The 23,265-nt window shown below is 41.8% G+C and overlaps 1 protein-coding gene and 1 long non-coding RNA gene across 4 annotated transcripts in view; one reads left to right on the forward strand and one right to left on the reverse strand.

The window, feature by feature from the left end:
• Window positions 1-23,265, forward strand: part of atp10a (ATPase phospholipid transporting 10A) — a 51,330-nt gene that overhangs the window by 2,717 nt on the left and 25,348 nt on the right. For 2 of the 3 annotated variants that reach the window (XM_036141539.1, XM_012861199.3), the window contains exons 2-9: window positions 961-1,165; window positions 2,967-3,052; window positions 11,984-12,090; window positions 12,171-12,302; window positions 14,351-14,481; window positions 19,174-19,426; window positions 19,518-19,735; window positions 19,814-20,008. In XM_036141539.1, the coding sequence (XP_035997432.1) occupies window positions 961-1,165; window positions 2,967-3,052; window positions 11,984-12,090; window positions 12,171-12,302; window positions 14,351-14,481; window positions 19,174-19,426; window positions 19,518-19,735; window positions 19,814-20,008 (1,327 nt within the window). The remainder of the gene's footprint in view (window positions 1-960; window positions 1,166-2,966; window positions 3,053-11,983; window positions 12,091-12,170; window positions 12,303-14,350; window positions 14,482-19,173; window positions 19,427-19,517; window positions 19,736-19,813; window positions 20,009-23,265) is intronic. The other variant, XM_012861200.3, reaches the window with a different exon arrangement.
• On the reverse strand, window positions 1,082-23,216 carry LOC118564200. The gene is made up of 3 exons (XR_004931715.1): window positions 23,144-23,216; window positions 20,864-21,060; window positions 1,082-1,171 (listed from the first exon to the last, which is right to left on the reverse strand). It is a non-coding gene; the product is annotated as an uncharacterized LOC118564200 (long non-coding RNA).

Below are 23,265 nucleotides of genomic sequence, written 5' to 3' on the forward strand. Positions count from 1 at the left end.
TTTAATAGTTTCATTCCAGTTCACATAGAAGTATAAAAAAAATGCACGGTAACATAGAAATAGCAACCTTAGGCCCAGTTTATACAGTTTATCTGCAAGAAAAGTTGATATTGGGGTGAGTTACACTTACAGGAGGCACAGTTTTAGCCACTTTATACACTTTTTAAAAGGATATATACCTCTACTTTATGACATGATATGCCTATTTTTATTGGCTCTTGAGGGCCGGATAATTTACCTTGACGGGCCGGATTCAGCCCGCGGACCTTGAGTTTGACACCTGTGACTTAACACAATGTAACTCCCAAAGTGTTCCCTTTTATTATTATTTTTAGCAGTATAGTTATGTTTCCATTAATCGGCCAATGATTGAAATACTCTGCAGCTCTGACCGGTGATCAGATTTATTGTCCCTGTTCACTGTAAGCAGAAACACTGAAAATACCCAATTTTTTTTTTCAGTCTGTAAACACAAAACTGATAAACGGGACGTTCTTGGAATCTTTTGTTTTCTGTTGGGTTTAAAACTATATCTCCGTTATGGCGGCAAGTATTTACAGACTGAAAAAAGGGGAGTTTTGATATTTTGATGCTTATAAATGAAACGACATATCGATTGAAATCTTGCAGAATGATTAAAACAGCATGTGTTAATTATTGGCAGATAGATGTGGTACATAATAAACTTAAGAAAATGTTTTTACTGGAAATTTTAGCAAGACAAAGGAAAATAATTGCAGATTGACAGGGATAAGAATTCTTATCCCTGTTAATTATAAAGCGACTACACAAACATACGGCGCTTAAAGGTTTTTTTGAAGGCCATACAACTGCAGAACAATCATAGGTAGAACACGTTCCATGTCCCTCTTTGGGTAAATCAGAAGCTGACGTTTGCTTTGTCTGAAGTGGCTGCATGCGGGTAAAGTCGTAGACCTAATGTGTGGCTTGTTTCGGCAGTGAGGATAAACGCTACGTGGAGAGGTGCTGGAAAGAAGTGCGTGTTGGAGACTTTGTCCGGCTGCGATGTAACGAGATTCTCCCCGCCGACGTCCTGCTGCTGAGCTCCAGCGACCCAGATCGTCTGTGCCACATCGAGACGGCCACGCTGGACGGGGAGACCAACCTGAAGCAGAGGCAGGTGGTCCGCAGCTTCTTTGACCTGGTGAGACTGAAACAAACCTTTTTATTTGGTTTTTGGTTTTCTGATCTGACTCAACCACATATCATCACATTTTTTTGTGTTGTCACACATTTACTCTTGATTCCCAGCAAAAGTTTTAAAACCTTTTACTTTTCTGAAATCCGTACATTTTATGTTATTAGATGTTGCAATATCTGCAGCTGGCTATCTTTTTTTGCTAGCTATTGTTTTCGCAGGGTTTCTGCGGGTCATTAAAAAGCATTTAAAATCATTAAATGGGTTTTGTAAAAATGAAGGCCTTAAATGGCATTAAAATGCGTTAAATTTGATTACTGGAGGCATTTAAAATTCTTTGTTCTTTTCAAGAAAAATACTTCAATAAATAAACTGTTTCATCAGATATGTATACTGGCGTTAACATGCAAAACCATAACGGTAACTGCCTCTGATCGGTCGTAAAGGCGGATGTTTGGAAAGAAGCGTGGCAGAATGTGGTCCACATCGTAACAAGTTGGTGGCGCTAATGCTCCTTAATGTTGTTTGTCAAACACCAAAAAAACACGAAGAAGCGTGGGGAGCTGGAGGCATAGACATTATATACGTAGACGCCTTCTTGGGTGGGGTCTGCCTATGCTGCAGATGCGTCAGAGCGTCGGCCATGTTGAATGTGGCAAATCTGCTGTTAGACTCTTAAACAGTATCAGATAGATTTTATCTCAGAGTATACTTTATATCCGTAATATTTTTATTTTTGTAATATTACAAGTTTATTTTCATGTCCCTTTGGCTTCATTCTCCTGACTTTATTCTCGTAAAGAATAAGATTAATTAAGAGTCTAACCTGGCCCTATTACTCCAGGACTAAGATAGTTCTGGAAACTGTGACCATTCTGGAAATGTTCCCCCTTGATTGTTATAATATGACGTTTATCTCATAATATTACCACTTTTGTCTTTCTTTTTTACTGTATTCTCCTATCACCTTTTTCTCATATTAGTAATTTTATCTCTTTAATACTCCCCCAAAAAGTACTAGTTTTCCTAGTTTTCTAGTGGTTGGAAAACTAGGAATTCAGGACATGGCTGCTGCCAGTTGATGGTAAAGATGAAGAAGGATTTTGCATTGTTTGTTTGTAAAAAAAAAAAGAATGAAGCGTGGTACAATGGGTGTCAACAGTTTGAGAGCTCTCATGCAGTTGGGTCGTCACAAATCAGCTTCGAGGGGTAGGACACAGCTAGCATGTCAAGTTATTTTTCTGTAACCAACACGTCACATCATCATTTAGTTCTGACAAAAATGTTGTCAGAACTAAAATCAAAAGCTAGCCAACTAAGGCCCATCCGTTAATACTCTTTACTAAAAACACAAATCTTGTGTTATTGATGTAGTACAGTGCTCTGTAACATTTAACATGTCTGTTTTGTAGCAGCCGTTTTTGCATCCACTATTTCAATACAATTTTTTTTATATAGCCCTAGTTCACAACAAATGTCATTTAAAGGCACTTTACAAAGTCAAAATCAATCAAATCAAACAAAAGGTCAAAAAGTTTCCGTTCTAAGGAAACCCAGCAGATTGCATACATTTCCTTAGTATGTGGTGGAATTGGCTTCTTAACTGTATGACTTGATCAAATGTTTTTTTATTTATTTTGGGTGTCCTTCACAGGCTTCACACACTATCGTGGAGGCAGATTTTAGAAAGTCCTCATACTCAGGAAATTGGCTAAAGAAAAAAAGTTGTCTGTCTTCCTGCAGAGTTCTAACATATGTGACAACTGTATGTATGTTTGCTAATCGGATGTTCTGTCTTTCTGCACAGGACTGTGACTTTGACCCATTAAAGTACAGCAGCGTAATTGAATGTGAGAAGCCCAACAACGACCTGAACAGATTTCGTGGCTACATGTGAGTATTGCTCTACATAAACAATGACTACCCATTTTAATTCAACAGTTGTCAAGAGTATCAAAATCATTTTTAGATGATTTTTTTTTCTCCTTTTTAACTGTTTGTGGGCTTGTACCTCATAACGGTTGTATGCAGTCCCATGCCCAAAGAAATGTGAAGAAAAGACAGCTGAAGGGTTGCAGGCGAGTGTTGACGTTTATGTGGACCATCAAACTTGGGCATGAATGCATAACCTGATTGACGCCCAAGAAGAGAGTAGTGATAATAGGTCTGTAGCGACTATGATGTGAGGATTTATTTGCTACTTTGTCTTGTGAGGACGTGGAAGAAATGAGCAGTTTGTCTGAGAGGAAGTAGTTGCACCAAACCTAGCGATTTTAAAAAAGTCATTGTAATAGCCTTTCCGGTTCTCACCTGTATTGTTACTTTAACGCACAGGGGTGTGTGGCAGCAATTTCCTTTAAATAGCTGTGTCCCCAGTTTCTTTATACTAGCAGGCCAAACAGCAGTGAGTGGAAGAAGCTGAAAATCTCACTTTTCAACACAATCTGTTGGTGTTTTACTTGTGATGGTACAAAGAAATTATTTTGAACACACTAGGTCCCTCAGGGTGGATTGCTCCTCCTGTCGCCTCTAGTTTAAATTGTTTCATTATCTTGTATTCAAAGTTTTCTGAGGAAATAAGGAGAAATTTGTTCTTCCTCTATTCACAAACCTCAGATGAGGTGCTCTATGATATAACCAATTCATTCTGTGGGTCTACAGGGGTTCCGCTACATGTTATCGATTGTGGCGCACCAACACGGCAAAATTAAAGCTGCCACACCTACAGGAATTTTTTTTTTCTATGTGGTAAAACAATGTAAAACATAAGGGATATATTTACCCCATATTATGTATGAATTTTTGTGGTACTAGTGACTCGTTTTTCATACAGTAGACTGACAGGAAATGGGGTTTGAGAGATGGGGGAGAAAGACATGTGGCAGAGGACCACAGGCCGGAATCAAACCCGGGTCAGCCTCGTCGAGGACTAAGGCCTCCGTATATGGGTTGTACACACTACCCCTGTGCCATCGTAGCATGCTCCGAAATTAATTTAAATGTCATGAAATGATAAAATGTACTTTATTTTGAAAAACCAAGACCGCCTGCTTCTTTCCTGGCTGGCTGCTAAGCTGGCTAGCTATTGGCTAAAGTACGATCCACTGCTCTCAGGAGGGAAGGAAAACTAGAGACGACAGTCCAATGTTGCCCATTTAGTGTCTTTGTTGCTATATTTAGCGACTTTTCAGACCCTTTCTTTCCAAAAATGACTAGCAACAAGTGAATTTTTTTTGTTTGTCGTATTGGAGTCACTGTATCGAGGCAGCAGTAAGAGCTAGCTAGAGCAGCTACAAGAGTACCCACTACCCTCAGCGCTGTCTCACAGGCGCATCACAGCTGCTGCTGCATCATCACATAAATCTAGTTTTTAAACTAGTCTATTTTGTCTCTGAAACTGTTGCGCTAAAATCCCTGAATTTGATTCACACACAGCTCTAATTCACCTCGTTCACTGTGTGTGTCTCTGATATCTTTTTGGTACAGTTTGTTTTATGTAGTGTTAAAATTACTAATCATCTTGTTAAGGTAATTTTTAAGTCCCAAACATACTTAATCACTATTTAAATGACTTTTTTTGTCCTGGCAAAAGCTATTCTACTGCCTGGGTCATAAATATAAGAGCAAATATGCAAATTAGCCCTGGTCTAGATCGTCATGTCATTCCTCTGCGACCGCGGAGCGTTGCCTGTCAATGACTGACGCTATGAGCAACATTAAATAGGTCCGCATTGGCGAAGTTGCACTGAAGAGTTCACCAAAGCCCTCCAGGAAAGTGCAGCAACTCACTTAAACAATTCTATTAAAGGTGAACTTAAGCCAGATGTGCTATAAATGCTGGAAAATGATAAGATTATAGTGTAGCAGAAAAGAGTCGTTTTCTGCAGAGGTTACTCAGAGTGAAAAATATAGGTTTAGAAATGCAGTAGCTTTCCAGCTCTCTTGATTTTGTTAGGTTCAAGTTATGTTTAAGTTATTTTGTTGCAAGGAAAGAAACTGTACCTTTTGTTGAAGTTTACCTTACAGGCTGTATGTTGTTGCTGTATATTATATTGGCTGTCTGCTATTGAGATTTAGAGGTGGTTTTTCTACTGTTTTTAACAGCTCATAATCTTTGCACTGGTGTTTTCTTGTCTCTGCAAAGGTTAATTTTGAACAGCTTTTATTTGATGCGGAAAACTATAAATAAGGATAATTTAAAGGAGTTTACGGTCAGATTGTGCTGTATTTATTTGAAACCTGACTTGAGGTTAAAAAAAGCTGATATTTCAGTCACTAATTCCTGAACAATAGTCTGGTTTGGTCTGTTTTCAGTGTCTCTCTGTTTGAAGGGTCATTTTAGGGGTCCAGTCACTGTTTAGTATCTTTGTGGTCTGATTATCTGAGGGACTTCTATTCATCTTAGATCATGAGTTTCTGTGTTCCCAGTAAGCACCTGCAGGTTCCTTCAACACAATCCTTTTCTGTTTTTGCAGTCGGCCCTCTCACTCTGTTAGATTTGCTACATCATTATACATACATGGTCACAGTGTTTTCATTTTAGACAGCCGAGAGCTGCTATGGGGACAGAACTAGGCATTTTAGGACATAAAACAGTGGAAAGTTTGTGATTTTATTTGTTTCATAGATTCAGTTTAATTTTCCTGGCTCTAAAATATAACATTTGCTCTTTTAGTATAGGTTGCCAAGTCTTTGACTTGTTAACTTATAATAAGATATTCCACTTTAGTTTTCTTTTCACTGGAAATTCATTGGAAATTATCTCAGATGGTGGTTTGTAGGTGAGCAAAGTATTTCCGAAGTAAACTTGGGTTTTACTCAAAAGTGAAACAACATTGAAACCAAAAATACAGTCAGCCTTGTTTGGCCGTGGGTTATGACTGCACAAATTACACAAGATGTTTGTACTTGCATAGAAAAACGACTTGCCTTGATTATGAGAGGCTGCGTTTTCTCCAGCTTCTAAAAAGGGAAAAGGCCAGTGTGTCCAGTCTCAGTATTTATATTGGAAATGATTAGAGATGTTCACGTAAGGTATCAGTAGATGATTGTTGTTACAGCAAAAGTTTTGTTGTGAATTAAGATCTTTCATTTTTCTTTGCCCAACCCATTAGTTGGCCTTTACCATTAGCTAAAGGTTATATTTCTACAAAGCATTCAATAATGGACACAGCTCAGTATAGGGTAGTTGGGTTTCTTTTCTGCTTTAACATGCCACAAATCTTCCTGAACACACATCAGTATTCTGCTGTGTCTTAAGCACTGATTATCAATAGTTATTAAATAGATATTGCACTAAAGCCTGTAAATCGGTGGTTCTTACATGTCATCATCATTGAGATCACCCTTTGTCTCTTCTTTATACGTAAATATACATTAACTTATAACTTGGTCTGGGTTTAACCACTTAACATATTATCATTTTTCTGCTCTTCACAATCTGATAGGGTCCTAGAACTGCTCAGTTTTCTTTTAGGTTTTGAAAAATAAAAAGATCAAACGCAATCAAGAGACCTTAAAAATCATTGAATGAGCCCTCCTGCCGTCCCCTGACTCCTTGTCGCCCTGGGCAGGAAGCCGTGTTGCTTTTATAAAGAACAGAAGTGCCTCTGTGCATGCCATGTTTTCTAGACTGGCTTTTTTAAATGTCCTGCTAGCATTGTCTACTGTGAAGTTTGCCAGCAGTAGTAGAGCAGTTGGTTCAAACAGTCACCTCCCTGGTTTTTAAAACTATTTCCAATTTTCAAACCTGCTTTTTTTGCGCACTTCATCATTCTGCACCTCTCAACCTGTGAAAATGTCTCAACCTCCCTATCTCAATTCTTATATGAGAAATACTTTACTGGGATCAAACCAATGGCTTTGTTGTCGTGCTGGTCCGTTAAGTATGACAGCGATGTGAAGGTGCACAACGTCAAATTGAAATATCCAAAATAGCAGCAATTGAAACATTGAGAGATAAGTGTAATCCAGCCGTCATCAGAGAACGGTTGACAGTGGCTGGAAATCTGCATGTGCCCCGATATCTTCCTATTGGCAACAAATTGCAAAAAAGTTTCCATGAAGCAGCCTAGAGCTTCCACATGTTTACGTGTTTGCTGTAAAAACAGAAGTTGTTGACGGTCACCCACTCTCAAAAAGACCATCGGCTCTGACTGGTCTGCTTTAGATAGATCTGATCGGGTCAGCTCAGCTCTGTGGAAATACAAACATGAAACGTTGACTTTTTGGTCCCCTTCTTAGGTCTCTGGGAAATTTAGCCAAAGTTTAGGATTTATAACTATTAAAACATCTGATTACATTTGTTGTGAATCAGCACCATTTAATTAATTTGATGGTTGATTAGCCATAGAAATGCAAAATGTCTGTAAGGAGAACAGGGCTTTGTGTTTACAGTACAAATAAGCTGTTATCAGTTTTATCAGGGAGGTGTAAAAACAACAAACTGGCTCCTTTTTATAGAAAAATGGGCTTTAGTCCCTTCTTGTGTTCATCGGCTACCCTCCCCGTCTATTATCAGTCTATTACCGACCTGGATCCCTGTCAGGCACGTCTTTAACTCTTCATGGTGTCCAGTCTGACTCACACTGGAATTATGACTTGGGTCCTCAGCTTAGGGGGAGACCAGATGCTGCAGGTACTCAGTTGCCAGGCTACGGTGGAGCTCAAGGCTCGGCGCCTTGGCTCACCGGAGTTTTATTACATTACCATCAGTGACACCCCGTCTAATCTCGCTTCCCTTTCTGGGAGAGAGGCGATCTCCGGGGGTATCTGCTTTTCCAGCGGCGCTAGCTGTGTGCGCGAACTAACCACGCGGAGCTCAGGGAGACTCTTAGTAATCTACAACAGTGGTGACGTGTCAGCTGGCACGGTGTCAGAGGCCACAGCATGAACTTTGTTGTTGGTAAACATCCTGATAGTAGCGTGACTATGAGAGGGCTGTTTCAAACTCTTAGCAGTTATGGGAAAACTTTTTCTAACTCTTGTTTAAAAATGATTCAACTTTTGTCCAAGGATGTTGGATTTTTATTTATGCAAGCATACAGTGGCTTGCAGAAGTATTCGTACCCTTTGAACTAGTATTTATGTTTGTACAGCCACAAACATAAATATGTTTTATTGGAATCTTATGTGAAAGACCATCACAAAGTGGTATACAGCTGTGAAGTAGAAAGAAAATTGTACATAGTTTCTTTTTTTTTTTTCTTTATTTGCAAATCAAAAACTGGAAATGGGAAAAGTATTCAGCCCCCCCTGAGTCAGTACTTTGCAGAATCACCTTTTGCTGCAATTCCAGCTACAAGTTCTTTAGGGTATGTCTCCACCAGCTTTGCTCCTCTAGTGACTGATGTTTCTGCCCATCCTTCTGTGCAAAACAGCTCAATCTCTTTCAGATTAGATGGAGAACGTTTGTGAACCGCAATTTTTCAGATCTTGCCACAGGTTCTTGATTGGGTTTAGTTGTGGACTTTGACTAGGCCATTCTAACACATGAATATGTTTTGTTTTTGGCCAAAAAGTTACAGTTTGGTCTCGTCTGACCAAAACACCTTCCTCCACATGTTTGCTATGTCCCCAACATGACTTCTGGCAAACTGCAAATGGGACTTCTTCTTCTGGTGTTCTTTTAAGAATGTCTTTCTTCTTGCCACTCTCCCATAAAGACCACATTTGTGCACAACTAATAGATTACCCCACCTGAGCTGTGGATCTCTGCAGTTCCTCCAGAGTCACCATGGGCCTCTTGGCTCTGATCAGTGCTCTCCTTGTTCGGCCTGTAAGTTTAGGTGGACAGCCTCAATCCATCATCCATTTCCAGATGATGGATTGAACAATGCTCCTTGAGATGTTCAAAACTTGGGAAATCTTTTTATAGCCTCAACCTGCTTCAAACTTCTCCACAACTTTATCCCTGACCTGTCTGGTGTGTTCTTTGGACTTTGTGGTGCTGTGTGCTCACACAGCAACCGTATTTGTACTGAGATTAGATCACTCACAGCTGGACTCTTTAGTTATTAGCGATCATCAGGCAACGTCTGAAGGCAATAGGGGGTTTTCACTGACGTCACTGGCCAACTTCCGGTCCGCCATATTGGGTGGCACACTTCCTTATCTCTAGTTGTCTTACACGTATTATCGTATCGCGAATGGATAAGTACGCCAGCACGCTAGAGCGACCAGATAAGGACGTATATCTGAGGAAATGTTCCGTGATCGACCATATGGACCCGTATGCCCTCCACGGTGCCTTGTTTAGCCGTAATCCAGATGATTGGCCAAATGTAGAGCACGGCGACATAGTGCATTACCTGGTGTTCGGTGAAAACCCTCTGCACACTCTTGAGGAAATGAGAGCTTACAAGGGTCTAGAGGCTCACAACCAGTTCACATCTGGTTATGTACATCAAGGAAATCGCCATCATACGTGGACGGGTGAGTTTTAATAAGATGGTAAAAATGTAAACAATCCGACGCAAATGCGTGACAGCTTCTGCGGTGGCTGACGGCCGGCGGTGCGCGAAGGCGCTTGGCTGCAGGGCTGATCGACGCCGCTCGCGGCTTTAATTATTTAAGCAGAACAATGACCAGTGCAAAATTAAGTTGTATTTACCGTATTGGCGCCGGTAGGAGCTGCAGATCATAAAGCCAGCAAACAGTGGGAACACAGCAACTCGTTCAAAGGTAAGCTGCGCTCAGACGGGCTCTGGCTCATGCTAACCGTTAGTGCTAACAACCACTCACGCATGTAATGTACTTTTAACGAGCTGCTATGTGTTTCAAACGTTTAGAACACACTCTCATTGACATCGGGATACTGTGGAAAGTTATGTTCGGTCGACTTACAGCCGCAATCCAAGCGAGCCGACGACTCTTTGTTATCACTAACAGTTGTTCTCCGTGGTTGCGCCTCCAGGCAGGAAAGCGGTGGAAAATTAATCTGTTTCTATGTTTTTCCCATGGCGATCATGTGTTGCGCTGTTACAGCCCACAATACAGCAACGGTTTACCATGGTTGAAATCAAGTTAAGGTGAAATTAATCAAATTAAAACACGGCTGAGAGAGGGAGTACAGTACGCGGTAGTAATAGGCAGTAGAGGCGGCGGAGGCAGTCAACACGGCAGCCGCGGAAAGTAATAAGTCATAACGCCCAAGCCCTATTATTAATATATTCTTCTTATATGTTTTAAATACTTAACAGTTAATTACCTGTGACAAAGTGAGCACCGCAGACTCTGGCGTATTCCAGCTTAACACCGTCCAAATCGGACCTGGATATCCGTGTCAGCCATAGGTGACGGCGTTGTTCAGACAGCTGTTTTGTTTTTTCACACTGATTCACGATTACGGCTGGTAGGCGATAGAAAGAGCGTTGATCTCCACCTCCACGGGCCGTGCAACCAACCATTAAACACGTTTTCCCCATTGTTCACTTCCAATACTGCCTAAGGCGTCATACAATGCAGGTCAACGGTGCAAAACGACTGACACCCAATATGGCGGACGCGCTGAGTAGTCACGTGAGCGTGACGTCAGCTGAAAACCCCCTATTGGGTAGACTCAGAGAAAGGAGGGCTAAATACTTTTGCGTACTCAGGGTGGCCGCGGGTCCTTAAAAAGTCGTAAATCAATTTTCCTCAAAATAAGGCATTGAAAAGTATTAAATTGTCTTAAATTAATTTTGCATGGGTCTTAAATATTTGTGTGTCACGTTACCGTGAAAATGCGGGCAATCTGTTGTGCTAGGTCGAATATTTTTTTCCGGTAGCCTATGCGCTGCGTTGTCGATGGCCGTTTCTCAATATGCGTTCTTGAGCGGGGGGGGGCTGCCAAACGCGTTCGTGAGAATCGCCCGGTGGACGGGCCGGGAAAATGCGTGACAGCAACCGCAGCGGTGCGCGAACCCTGCCGGCCGGCCGGTGTTATGCCGAAAAGTGCATCCCCTGTCGCGGGAGCGCGCCTCGCTCTGTACAGCTGAATATCGATGAAGAAAATGGATTAAAATGTGACCAACGGAGTTACTTGTTCTTATATCAGTGATATCGAAATGTTTGAATATACCTCTTGTGTGAAAAAAACGGTGTTTATTTGGCAGATTCGTTTACAAAAGTACGGGTGTTTAAACACCATTAAATCCAAAGTTTTTATCTCAACCGTCATTTTGATTTGTATTTCCATCATACGTTTGGTCTTAAATTTAATTTAGAAGTGGTATTAAAAGGTCTTAAAAAGTATTAAATTTAACTTGTTTATACTTGTAGACACCCTGGTACTGCACTTTTCAGTTTTTTATTTGTAAACAATGTTTTAAATCATGTTTAGTTTTCTTTCTACTTCACATTTGTATAGCACTTTGTGTTGGTCTTTCACATAAGATTCCAATAAAATACATTTGATTGTGGTTGTAATGTGACAATGTGTGGAAAAGTTCAAGGGGTATTAATTCTTTTGACGGTCACTGTAACCCACATCTTACTTATGTGAGAACTCACATTCGTTGTTTAGGGTTTTAAGACTTTTGGTTGGCCGCTGCCTTTGAAAGCTTATCCTGTCTGTAGGAGCTGGACAGGCTTTAATCAAAGCAGCAGCGAGAAGTGAAGCGCCTGATTGAATCTAACCTCGAGGAGATTCATTTGTAGGGTCAGTAGGAATTTTTGCTTGGATCAGAGCCTACCATGATAGTTTAGAGCACCCTGACACAATAAACTGATGCCTTTAAGCTTTCACTACTCAGGAAGGACTCAAGGCTATAGTTATTTTTCACCTCAACAATAATGATTTTTCTTTCATTAAGGCAAATGTTTCTGAATTTCCCACACCTCCAGAACCCACCGAAGCGGCAGAAGAGACGCTCTTTACAAAGAAAACCTCCTCTTGCGAGGCTGCACTGTCCGCAACACGGAGGAGGCTGTGGGAATAGTCATTTATGCAGGTCAGCTTCCTCAGGATCACTGTTCAAATGTGTGGTACTCCATTTAAGACCTGTGACCAACACGCCTCCTATCTCTGCAGGTCACGAGACCAAAGCCATGCTCAACAACAACGGCCCGCGTTACAAGCGCAGCAAGCTGGAGAGACAGATGAATGTGGATGTGTTCTGGTGTGTCATCATCCTCCTGGTTATGTGCCTGTTTGCTGCTATCGGTATGTAATACACAAAGCTGTCCAATCAGCCTTTTGGAGAGCATTGTTTTAGTCTGATAAATTTCATACAAGTATATTCACCCGATCACAGAGGGTAAAAAACTGTTTTGGTCACGTCTAAAGGTTTCAGACCATCAGACATTTATTAATTTTTTATTTAAAAAAATAACCTGAGTAACCCCAAAATGTAGTTTTCAAGTGACGAAAGATGCTCAATGCTATGTGATGACCTGCAATCAGTCTTTTTGCATTTTTTTTTAAAGTCAATAGAGGAATTATGAAGATATACTTCACATCATCGGCCCACTGCCTGGGCTTAAAGTCCCAAATTGTTGGCCAGATATTAGCAGGAGTGTCCATTACAGAGCAGAATTAATGGCTCCATTAATCACAGGAAGTCATCCAGGTCCTGAAGCATCAAAGCAAAATGCTTTGGAAACGTTTTTGGTCAATTAATAAAGTTGTCTTTGACCCTCTCCAACACTTTGGAAGTCTGGGAAGTTTTGCCAGAAACATTTGGATCTGTTGTGAGGCCACAAAATACTACCCCATAAGTCTTGGTGGTCATGATAATTTTTTTGGCAAGTGTTAGACAGGCCTTTTATACTCTTTTTGGCCAGCAGGGGATCTCACCTCGGAACTGTCATGGAGGCCATTTTTTGCCCCTTGTTTCTTGCTTAAAGCCCCACTAATTAATTTTCGAGTTGCGCTCCCAGTCAGACTCGTTTCCGGTGAGAGTTGGACTCCGCCAAGGCTGCCCTTTGTCACCGATTCTGTTCATAACTTTTATGGACTGAATTTCTAGGCGCAGCCAAGGTGTTGAGGGGATCTGTTTTGGTGGCCTTAGGATCGCGTCTCTATTCGCGGATGACGTGGTCCTATTGGCTTCATCAGGGTGTGATCTACAGCTCTCACTGGAGCGGTTCGCAGCCGAGTGCGAAGCGGCCGGGATGAAAATCAGTGCCGCCAAATCCGAGACCATGGTCTTGAACCGGAAAAGGGTAGAGTGCCTTCTCCGGGTTGGGGAGGATGTGCTGCCCCTAGTGGAGTATCTCAGGGACTTGTTCACAGATGAGGGGAGGATGGAGCGGGAGATCGACAGGCGGATTGGTGCAGCGTCTGCTGTGAAGCGGGCGCTGCACCAATCCGTTGTGGTGAAGAGAGAGCTGAGCCAAAAGGCGAAGCTCTCGATTTACCGGTCGATCTACGTTCCTACCTTCATCTATGGTCACGAGCTTTGGGTCATGACCGAAAGAACGAGATCCTGGATACAAGCAGCTGAAATGAGTTTTCTCCGTAGTGTGTCTGGGGTCTCCCTTAGAGATAGGGTGAGGAGCTCAGTCATCCGGGGAGGACTCAGAGTAGAGCTGCTGCTCCTCCACGTCGAGAGGAGCCAGTTGAGGTGGCTCGGGCATCTGGTCAGGATGCCTCCTGGACGCCTCCCTGGTGAGGTGTTCCGGGCACGTCCCACCGGGAGGAGGCCCAGGGGAAGACCCAGGACACGCTGGAGGGACTATGTCCCTCGGCTGGCCTGGGAACGCTTTGGGATTCCCCTGGAGATTCTGGCCCAAATGGCCGGGGAGAGGGACGTCTGGGCCTCCCTACTGAAGCTTCTACCCCCACCCCCCTACTAAGACTGCAACCCCCATGGAAGAAGATGGATGGATAGTTTATTTTGTAGAGGGAGGGTGACAAGGAGGAGGTAAGAGAGATGTGTGTATGCGGACGGATGGTGGCCGGAGTCACAGACTCGCTGTCTGTAGTGCAGCAGGAGATGGTCTGTTTATAGATTATGGATTACTATACATATGGTCAGAACGGTTCGGTTCGTTTTTTTTTTTTTTTTTTTTTTACTTAAGTGTAGTAATCATTTTGAAACTACATTTTATATTTACCCAGGTTATATTTTTTGTAAAAGTTTGTTTGATGACCTGAAAGTGTGAGAAAAGAGAAAAAATCTGCGAGAGAGCAAATATACCAAAACTGTATTCTAAATCATTTGCTTTTATCCTGTGTCTGTTTGCTGACCTTTCTGGTTACCGTTTCAGGTCATGGGCTGTGGATGTTTCAGTACGGAGATAAGAGACCTGTGTTTGACGTTCTTAGTCCTGAAGGGACAGACTTATCACCCATCATGTCAGCCATTTATCTCTTCCTCACTATGATTATCGTCTTTCAGGTACGGAACTGGGAGAAGGGGGAAAAAAAACAAAGAGCAAGTGAAACCCAGATAACATGTGCAAAGACAAACCGTATCACTACTTCTAAACTGTTCGCCTCCACTGCACACAGGCAGTGCTGTAAATCAAAATGTGGGTTGAAGTTATTGCGGCCTCTGAGCATGTGACCTCTAAATCTTTATCGTCGCTTAAAAACTCACAAAGCAGTGTTGAAGTACGCACTTCATGCCTCACACGGCCTCTGCAGTACAAGATCAAGCCAGGCAAAAGTGTCACAGAGACCTATTGATCTGTTTTCTCGTGACTTAGCTCATCAGTGAAAATGTCATCCTGCTCCATGACATACGCAGCGGCTCGGTTTTGATCTCGGCTTGATTTAGAAATGAATGAGAAGTCAGCGTTAGACGGTGATGTGCCTTAGCTGTATAAACAGCGGCTGCATTGCCAGGCAGCTGTGTTGAAACACTTTGAACTAAACTGTGTTTCAGGGGCACGGGGGGGGGAAGTGAGCAAACTAAGCTGCCCTCCCAAATGTTATGACTCATTCCTCTGAGCAAAAATGTTAATGGAAATCTCCCATCATGGCTCATGACAACCTTTTCCTTAAACAATCCAGCAATGGCACAGCACACTTTTGAATGTTCGTCTGCACCAGCATTTTTCTTTCTGTGTACATCGTTTTATCTTGCCTCCGCTATTTGCGTATCTTTTTACCAGAGATGCTGCTGCAGTCAGTCTTTTACACGCAGCCATTGGCCATAACAATAAAGTGTGCTGCAGATACCTTGATAGTTTTGAATTTCAACAGAAATTGTAGAAAATTGTAAAATTATCCTTATTAAAACCTTAAAGTTCACACTCACCAGCCCCTTTACCTGGTACACCTTCCTATTACGAGCTCGAAACCTCTCTTTGCCTTGATTTTGTTTTGTGGTGAAGATTTAACAAATGTGTTGGAAACCTTCTTAGAGATGTTGTTCCATATTTGCTGCTGATTTGTCAGCTGCACATCCATGATGCACTGTCCACTGTGGACATAACGGAGCTGAAGATTAGCTACTTCAATACTCTGAGAGGCTGTATCATTTGCTTAGATGCTCAGTCCATACTAAGGGGTCCAAAGTGTGCCAAGAAAGTAACCCTAGAGACTAGCCGGAGCCGCTGATACAAGTCAGGCTGAATCCTTCCTTTCATATCTACACCAAATTCAGACTACCATCTCAATGGCATTGCTGAAGTTGACACTGATCAGACAAGACAACAATTGTCCTCTCTGTTATCGTTTAACTAGCCTGTATGAACTATAGTCTCAGTTTCCTGTTGATAGCCAATGGATTATTTTCTGCAGCTGTAGCCCATCTGTTTCAACTTATTGCGCGTTCAGAGATGGTATTCTGCATACCTTGGTTGTGACGAGAGGTTACCTGCGAAACTGTTCCCTGTCGATCCTCTCCAACTAGTCTGCCCATTTACATTTTTGTCCACTCAGCTGGCACTGAATGGATATTTTCTCCTTTTTCAGACCCTTGTCTGTGTAACAGAGTTATATTTTTTTATTTCAAAAATTCTTAAAGAACATACGTTTTAGAAGGGTTTTCGATTTTACAGCTTTGCGTTGTACTGAGTCTGCCCATTACGGGGTCATATAATGTTAATTTCTTGTTTGAAGCAGTGAGTGGCTATTACACTGGAGTGGTTCCAATCTTACTAAGCTGAGCAAACGTTCTCTGTGAAACTTCATGATTTTGGATCAGGGTTCAGTGATGGGACCCCTTCTTGGTGTTTGCTACCCTTTGGCTCTATTTTTAGGAAACGTAGAGATGGCTCCTTGACAAGTGTCTGTTTCAAAAGCCAAATGTTTACTTAGTTAATTAAATATGGTGGTGCCTCTTATACTTTTACTATATGTCCTGGTTTGTAGGCACATTATGTTAAACCTACCATCAATAATGCGGGAGTTAAAACAGCTGCAGATCTTAAACTTTAAGGTCACTTAAAGTCACTAAATCTAGCAATTTTTATTTGTGGAAGTAAAAATAAAAATAATATCAGTTCTTTCAAGGCAACTTTTTCAAAACAGCTACCTACACCTTTGTTGCATCTAGGCTGGATTAGTGAAACATGCTGTATCTTGGTGTTACTGGGCACAAAGTATTCTGAGCACAATCATTTTATGTTCACTCCACTAGCTGCCTGTATATTTTGGGATCCTTTTTGAAAATTACTTTATATCTCTTAGAGGTATAGTGGACAATCTTTTTCGGCTTCGAGTTCCAGGAGATCATATTATTGTTGTCCCACATGCCGATCATTGTGACCCACTCGTGTAACGCTATTGTCTGTGCGCACTTTTTGTGTTTACGTAGCTAGTTAGCTTCAGTGTTAGCTGCTCATTGTAGCTAAGCTGCTCTCACTGTTTACTTTGAACATGGCGGAGAGTCGCAAGATGCAAACCGCGTATAAGTTTAAGAGAAGAGGAAGGCCTCAGAAGAAAGAAGTAAGACCAGAGTGTATTTGGGAAAAGAAAAATTTTACGCGATCCCCCTGAAGAGCGGGTAGGATTCAGGACTTGGGCATTTGTTACCCAGATTGCCAGAAGAATTGTCCACTTTACTCTTAAGTCCAGATGGCCCTTATTTCTCTGAGTTGCTATAGCCATATACAGCCAGTCTTTACCTTATTTCTGCTGTCCAGTGCTTCCTAGACACTTAGAACTTGCTGTATTAAAAAAAAAATATTTTAGTAATGTCGATTCTGTATGTGGGGAAAAAATCCTACATTACAGATTAGAGAAATAGTTTCTGTACAAATTCACTAGTGACATTCTTGTTGGTACTTCTAGCAATCTTCTATAAAATAAATGCATATGAAGCATTTTTGTAATTATGCTTTACTTTTTGCATTTATCAGGGGGTCAAGGAATGTCCAACTACAACTTCTATTCCCTGAGATATAAATTCATGTCAAAGACCTTTCATGTTGACCTCCTTTAAAATTGGAAAGCTAAAAGAAAATGGCTCTCAGACTGTCCTTGAAGTCCTCACCGACACGCTTCAGTTTTACTGAGTCTCAGTAAAACAGATTTTAAATGCATTTTTACTTGAATTATATCTCCAATCAAAATTGCATCCAGGAAATCTTTTGTTTGTAATTTTGCAACCATTGATGTTATTGTGATATATTTAATGTGCAGACTTTCATACAAAGTTGGGTTGGAAGTTGTTCCCGGATTAATTTTATGAAATCAGATTATATTTTACACAGCATTCGTACCCATCAGCAGTTGGTCCAGCTTCGCTGTCATTAGATTTAATTTCTACTGGGGGGAATGGGTTCTCGCAGAGATCTGCACTGCACTCTCTTTTTTAATTATATCCATTTGAAGCAAAGATTAATCTGCTTAAAGTAGTACTCTTTTTGGCTGTTTAGGCTTAGTAGCACTAAATTATTGCTCACTTGCTTAATATTCACCTTGTGATACTGCTGTTGATGTAAGCAATACCTCTGAGTACCGCTAAAGGCAACCCAAGTACCACTAATGACACTTACACCATAGTTTGAGTACCGCAGCCCTAGAAAATGTAGATCCTTACCTTACCCCAGACCACCTTTTGGTTTATAGCAACATTAAGCATTCTGGTATTTTCTGAAATCATAGCGGTCTCAATGAATGGCTGATATGCCTCAGTAGAAAATCCAGTTTCCTTTTAAATAGTTTCTTCCATCTATGTCTTTCTTCTGACTTTATTTTTAAACACTTCACCAATATTAAAAATGGCTGCAACAACGGCACAAACGCAAGAACTGCTATAAATTGTGTAATTTTTCTGCCATGCCAGTAGTAGTCAGGATGTTCTTGGAAACTCAACAACATGCATACAAACTCTCCCTGCTCTATCTTCCTAAATAAACTTTGAGAATGTCAGGTTAGGGTTAGGGTGTTGTTAGTGTGGACAGAGGACGAGGTTCAGTTGTTGCTTCAGGTGACTTTGACGGGTAAAACTACCATGCTCGTATGCATTAATGAGCCCTGTCACATACTGCCCATGTGCCTGCAGGGCGTCCACATGCAGGCCCAATCAGTTTCTCCTGTTTACGCAACAGCAAAGACAGGAATGTTTTACAACCCTTCACTCTGAAACAAGTTTTCAAATCGTGCTGTGGTCAGAGAATGTCTGCACCGTTGTCTTTTTCACAAACATTAGAAACAAACAAAAAAATCTCTTTTAACCAAAAAAAAAACACTGAAGTGTGCAGAGGAGTCTCCTACATTAAATACCATCTTCAGCAATGGAAGATGTTGTTGTCACTGTGAGCCAATAGCCCTTAGGAATGAGGCATTCACTGATTTGTTTTAAAAAAAAGAAGTCTTTTTTAGTTTCCAAGCCCACTGTCACTGGTCAAGGTGATCAAGCTAAAAATCATCTGAGTGCAGAAACTCCCCAGTGTCTTTGTACATCTCTGGCAAGCACTGGCACTCATTTGGAATTCAATGTTTTAATCTTTATTAGCTAATTAAATACATTGGCTTGTCTGTCCTAAAATACAGAAGCTCCAAAATACAATATTCTTATTCAGCTGTAAGCCGGAACCCTTTTCTTGTGTGCTTAGGATTTAACCCGCCTTATTACTTGTGCATTCAGGTGGAGGCCAGCTCTAAATCATCTCTGTAACATTCCTTCCTCCCCCAGGTGCTGATACCCATCTCACTTTTTGTGTCAATTGAAATTGTGAAGATCTGCCAAGTGTACTTCATCCATCAGGACATGGATCTGTACGACGAGGAGACAGACTCTCAGCTGCAGTGCAGGGCACTTAATATCACAGAGGACCTGGGCCAGATGCAATACATCTTCTCTGACAAGACGGGCACGCTGACGGAAAACAAGATGGTGTTCCGACGCTGCACTGTGGCCGGGGTGGAGTACTCCCACGATGCCAACGGTGAGACGAAGCAGCCAGCACACTCGCACCGTAGAGGAAACACACTTTTCCTTCACGGCCCTTCCTAATGGTGTGTGTTCACACAATGCAGCCAGAAGAATCGCCATGTATCAGGAAATTGATTCTGAGGAGGACGAATGTATGTCCCATGGTGGCACGCTGCCCAGACGGGACAGTGTGACCAGCCATCAGAGCGGACGCGTGGTGCTGCGCTCCCACAGCACCAAGTCCCACCGCAGGACAGGCAGCAGGGCCGAGGCCAAGCGGGCCAGCATCCTTTCTAAACACACGGCCTTCAGCAGTCCCATGGTCAGTTCACCTCTCCGTTGCACCGTCCATCGTTCTCCCTGCTGCTCCCTGCTGATGAGCTCCTTCTCTGTCCCACAGGAGAAAGATATTACTCCTGACCCACAGCTCTTGGACAAAGTCAATGAATGCAGCAGTCAGATGGACTTCATGCGCTTCCACCGCCAGCCCATGTCCCAGTTGCCCTCTGACCTCTCCGACATAATCGATTTCTTTATCGCTCTCACGATCTGCAACACTGTGGTGGTGTCCTCACCAAATCAGCCCAGGCACAAGGTAAGCCTCATCAGGCTTTCTGTTTTGCATTTTCCTCAAATCTAAGTGATGTATTTATATCTGGGAAAAGGCTAAGCTACTATTTATTGACTGGTTGCTGTCGTGTTTAACTTTTTGATAAGTCTATACTTTCTTTACTGGAAACATTTAAGGCAGCTTTTTATCGCTTCAGTACATTATCCAAGAAATTTGGTTACAATTAATGCCAATGGTTGACGCAGGAGAGCATTAGAATAATAATTTAGAAAATCTGCATCTTACCCTCTGACCTGTCAACACATTAAAATATTGTAATGAGGTATTATTATGCCCCCATGAGTGGGGTTTCAACTGCAAGTCACCGTGTCTACAGCAGCCTCTGCAGTCTGTATTTCACCATAGACTTTATTGTAAAGGTTGAGGAAAAGCTGGAACCCCACACTCGTTTAATCAATTGTGCAGTTTTCCAAGATGTGACTCTTTTTTTTTTTTTTAAAGCATAGCAGCAAAGCTTGTGGAAGGTGCATCTGACATAAAGTCCCAGAGGATGAGTGAGCAGCAGGCGTCAGCAGTTAGATTTCATCAGGACTACCGATCACTCAGAAAGGCCCTTATGGGCACCCCAATTCAATAATTGGATTTGTTCAGATAGCCATTGGCATTTCCACGATTCTGAGTAAGTTTCTTTACTTTTAGGTGGTCATAGGAAAATTTGTTTTAAAAAGCAGCGTAAATATCTGGAAATTCAGGAAAAACTATGTTGATTGTCGATAAAGGTCGACAGGCTTTAATAGTCCTTCCCAAAGTTCGACTTAAACTAGCAACACCATTCCTAAAGCTTTCCAAAATCCAGTAAAAGTGTCTCTGCGCACGTACCTTTCACTGCTTTGCTCCCTGATTCTTTGATGTGCTGGCTCTAAACTCGGCTGTGCATCCGAGTTTTGTTCAGCTCCTGCGTGAGCTTGGGTGTGGTTGTCCTGTTCCGAGGTGATATCCTCCCCTCGTCTCACACCGCACGCTGCAGCTGCCCCTCCCGTCCTGCCCCCCAGAGGGATGGAGCCGTTGCGATTAAACTGTACAAAGTGACACATTATTCATGTGCGAGTGTGTTTGCCCTTCAAGGTTATCGCTGGAGATGAAGGAAAATATAAAGCTGCACAAAAATCGCCAGCTCGGATACGTTCTTCCTCTAGTTTTCGTTTCCGCTTGTTTTTATTGTTTTGATTTGTTGTGCCGTGTGCCGTTGCAATTGTTCACATTTTATTATGATGCCCTTGCAGCTAACCCGGCCATTGAAGGATTTATACGTGTGTATTTGTGAGAGCCGTGACTCCTGCTGTCAGGAGACCGCGGAATGAGTCAGCCTCTCTGTTATTGTACGGCACCACCCCGACATGAAGGACTGGCTGAAGGGGTTTTGCCAGGAGAGGCATTTTCATCAGTGCAGGAGGGTGTAGTGCTGGATTTATAATAATTAAAAAGAAAAGGGAAAGGGAGGGGGGGAATACCTTCAAGGGCTTCTTCCATTTAACCTGTAAAGAAGCTTCATCAATTTTCTAAAGGGTTTGAATGATCATGAATTTGTGAGCAAGCCTATTGATGTATTTTGATACCAGAAGTACTCACCAAGTACTTCAGGACTAATGAGAATTTCATGTAACTTTGCCGTGTTATTATTGATTTTATTGCTCATTCAAAGATGGAGACTAGAGCTACAAGTAATTGTTTTAATAATCAAGTTCTCTATCAATTATTCTGATGATTAATCGGAGAAAAAAATTGCATTCTGCAGATACTTTCTGCATGTTTTATGTGTGATAGAAATACATCAGAAAGAAAAAGCAATTGAACATAATAATTTTTTTATAAATCAACATCTTGTTGCTTAAACTGCAATAACATTACATATCTTTAGTGTACTCTTGGACATTTCTAGCATAGGATGCAACACAAAGAAGTCCATCAACATGTCAAAAGCTCAGCCATTTCTGCCTGACTCGACAACAATACAGAGCCGGCTGCATCACAAATAAAATAGTGCAAAGTCTCACTTTCATATTTCCTTCTGGGTTTTTAAAGAGAGCTTTAACATCATAAAACATCAAGGCTATCCAAATAATATCTTTGGTTTTTTTTTCTTCTTTTTTGCACAAATCGATGAAAAAAATCGATGAGGTGGTGGAACCTGCTCATATAGTTATTTTAATTTTGCATTGAATGCGTTCCACTTTCTAATATCGTAAAGCTGCAGACAGACGCCGCTTCGCTTTCAGGTGTCGCTCCGTTATACAACACCATGCACACACTCCTGACTGCTGTCTGTTGTTTCGTTAGGACATCTTACTCCCCACCCCCCTGTTTTCCCATAATGGTATGGTCCTGTGTCCTCACTTGTGATTTGCCGCCTTGCTGGCCAGTCAAAATAAAGTTCTGTTGTGAGCAGGGCTGGAGCTGGGCACGGAGTTCGAGCAGCAAAATAAAACACGAGCTCCTCTGATTTACTCCAAAGCGCTTCGTCTCAGAGCTGCGTCTTTACCGCCGATCACATCACTATCTACAGACGTGTGCTGTTTATGAAAATGTTCCCTCTATAAAATGCATCTTTCTGGTGTGCTTTCACAGCCGAGTTGATAAAGTAGTCGCAAACTGACACGGGGAGGCTGCAGCGGCGGTTTCCTGCTCATGGGTTGCAGCGTCAAGGATGTGCTATTATGGAATCCTAATTTAGTTTAGCAGTGAACGCACAGAGCTGTTTTTTTCTCTCTTAAGTTTAAAGTGATCCCATACTCTTCAGACTTTCTGTGGTTTTCTCTGCGTGTGTTTTTGCACCTCATAGCCTCTCTTTATAGGTGATAGCCACACTTGGCGTCCATGTGTCAGCTGCATACGCTGTCATTTGCAGACTTGAGAACGTTGTGTAACAAAAAAAAAACACCTGGCAGGAAAGAGTGCGCTGAATAATTGGACATCAGTCATTAAACAGAACTTAAAGAAGAATTTTAGAAATCGAGGTACACTTTCGTGAAATCGTTTCAGCCCTAATGGAGAGGTCCTCCAACGTGGCATTATTGTTAAAGAGTAACTAGACCCCAAATCAACTTTTTTAGCAGATAAACTGTAAAAAATGGGCCCTTAAAGGTACTACCTTTATGTTACCTTGCAAATCTTGACATTTTTGTCTAAACTTCTTTCATTCTGCAATATTTGGCCTAAAAATGTTTTAGTGCTGACCTCTGAGTTGAAACTTGGCTACTGCAGTTGAATTTTCTTATTGGTTA

This window comes from Fundulus heteroclitus, chromosome 9, assembly GCF_011125445.2.
Source record: "Fundulus heteroclitus isolate FHET01 chromosome 9, MU-UCD_Fhet_4.1, whole genome shotgun sequence".
Classification (NCBI taxonomy): domain Eukaryota; kingdom Metazoa; phylum Chordata; class Actinopteri; order Cyprinodontiformes; family Fundulidae; genus Fundulus; species Fundulus heteroclitus.